The following is a 2500-nucleotide window of genomic DNA, read 5'->3' as shown; positions in this document are numbered from 1 at the left end:
GGACTTTATTTTAAACGTTATTGCAGTGGGTCATTATGTGTTGAAAAATAAATAATGTATAATAGAATAAATAATTCTGCAAAATGTTTTGCAAATGAGAGACAAGGGTTGATCGTTTGTTCTCTTCCTCACATCTTGCTTAATTTACAGTATCTTGTCACTTCCTGCTCACTCACAGGCTGCTGGTGCTGTTGCGTAATCTCGCCGCGGCGGGCGAGCGAAACAGGAAGTTGTCGCGGGTGCTGGAGAAGCTGCAGCGCTTCGCCGATGAGCGCCGTCTCAGGGTGCGCCCGCAGGTCTTCCTCAAAGTCTTGGGCGCCCTGCAGCCCTGGGAGCTGTGTCTGCCCGACCTGTGTGTGGCCATAGAGGTACCAGCCACAACCAGCTCACATACACACTGCCCACAAAAAGATAGGGATATCTGGCTTTCGAGTGAAATGTAATGTTTCAGTACAGAAAGGGCTGAAACATTGAACTGTTGGACATCCACATTCAAAAGTTTAGAGAAGGTCATATTAAGTTCGCCTGTAAATGTTATAGTGGGTTTTAGGTTCATCCTGAAATTTCACCCGAAAGCCGAATATCCCTGACTTTTGAGTAGTGTATACATTTACTGTTATTGTACTGTTTTACTGCATTTCAAGTCATCCCACTTCTTACACTACTGTATATGTAGCGAATTGAGAGAGCAGTCACCCCACAGGTACCAGCCATGACCAGTTCACTACACTTTTACGTTTATTCATTTTGAACTGATGTTTTTATCCAAAGTGATTCACTAGTGAGTAATAACATTCAAACTGCAATGCCTAGTAGAGTAAACAATGACTACTGTGTTTGAAAACAACAAGATTGTCAACAGCTACACCCTTACTGTTTCTCTTGATTGCTTAAATGCTTCTGTCAACTCTCAAACACACAGGCCTAAGCACTTTGACCAAAATGACACATCAGCCCTGACTCTTATAAAAGATTTAAAACATGCAACAAAAGCAAATATGTCCTTCAAACAACGCAACTTATGGTCAAACTAGTGTACACATTCAATCAATATCAAAATCAAAATCACAGTTTTAATACTTGGTGTAAAAAGGCAAACATGCATGTCACTGCAAGTATGTACATGTATTCTTTCCTCCCAAAATGTAACTGCCATTGTAGTGAGCACCTACTGTAGACTAGACAGTCTCGTAGTTTCAAGTACAACGTTGTCAAATTGTTTTGACTTAGACCTACATAATCACCTGGATTAGCAGTGGCGTAACGAGGAAGGTGCGGGCCCCGGTGCGAAAATTGTGTCCGGGCCCCTGCATGCACATGGCGAAAACGGGTATCCCAGGAAGTCTTAACTCTGATACATGCAATACACATTAAGGGTGACTATGCAAAGGACCTGAGGCACCGAAGTAGTTTAGTAGTTAGTTACAGATACAATTTCATATAAAAATCACACGACTACATGATCCATTCTGAAAACATAAAAAATGTATTTTATTAATAGTCTGCAGGCCAGTGTAATCTAATATTAGCCTACATGGAATTATGGGAACACCCAATGCGCTGAAACTTTTTCAACCCTCTGCTGAAACTGTAAGCGTAGATTGCTTGCTTATAAACTCACACTGCGCAGAAACGAAACTTAATTTAGCCTTATTTAACCGTGCAGAAACCAAATAAAATCATTAATATGCATACAATCCCCAATATGCATGAATTAGGCCGTGAGACCTTTGGTTGTGCAAAATCGTCAACGATGTTCCCAATATTTAATGTATCTCTCGTATTTTCAATGGACAGGATAGCTAACCCACTGAGCCTCTAATTCCCCATGCTGCTCCTCAGGTAAGTCTTAATAAGTTTGAGTTTGGAAAAAGATCGCTCAGCTGTTGTCACAGTCACACGCAATGTCAGAAACATGAGAGCAATTAGCTACACACTTCCCCGAATGTGGATGTTACACTGTCGTAAATAATCTACCACCAGCATTTTGGCAAGTTGAAAAATAGATGTTAGTAGTAGCTTGGCCACCCTTCCCCTTGCTCTTTACGCTCCTGCCGCTTCTTGCAGCCGCTCGATGACTGAACGATGACTGAAATGTGCAGCCGCACTATCCATTCAAAAAATCGCAACAAATCGCTAAGCCTAGCCTACTGTAGCAACCAGATATCCTTGCTGTAGCCTATCTCAGTAGAAAGAAAGATAAGCTGGCGAAACAGTATGACGACAAGGAAAGATGGTAAATTTGATTTAGCCGTTTCTATTTGATAGTTTGATTCTTAATGGTGAAGTTCTAAAAGAAAAAAAAAGGCAGGACGGGGGTAGCGACGGGCCCCGGGAGGTCACGGGCCCTGGTGCGACTGCACCCGCTGCACCTACTATTACGCCACTGTGGATTAGTCTGTCTTTTCACTGTCCTCTTCCCCAAATGACTAAACAGTACTTTCACTCTACTGTATGTGCCTTTGGCCTCTTGGCCTCAAGCTTGCAAATAGTAACACAG

The 2500-nt window shown here is 42.3% G+C and overlaps 1 protein-coding gene across 1 annotated transcript in view; it reads left to right on the top strand.

The window, feature by feature from the left end:
• The window catches only part of LOC134089394 (coiled-coil domain-containing protein 60-like), a 27589-nt gene that overhangs the window by 23023 nt on the left and 2066 nt on the right, over positions 1-2500 (top strand). Inside the window, exon 10 of the mRNA XM_062543837.1 lies at positions 179-368. Within this exon, the coding sequence (XP_062399821.1) occupies positions 179-368 (190 nt within the window). The remainder of the gene's footprint in view (positions 1-178; positions 369-2500) is intronic.

The sequence above is a fragment of the Sardina pilchardus genome, chromosome 8 (genome assembly GCF_963854185.1).
Source record: "Sardina pilchardus chromosome 8, fSarPil1.1, whole genome shotgun sequence".
NCBI lineage: Eukaryota > Metazoa > Chordata > Actinopteri > Clupeiformes > Clupeidae > Sardina > Sardina pilchardus.
The sequence above is the reverse complement of the archived record's forward strand: the minus strand, read 5'-3'. Positions and strand labels throughout refer to the sequence as shown.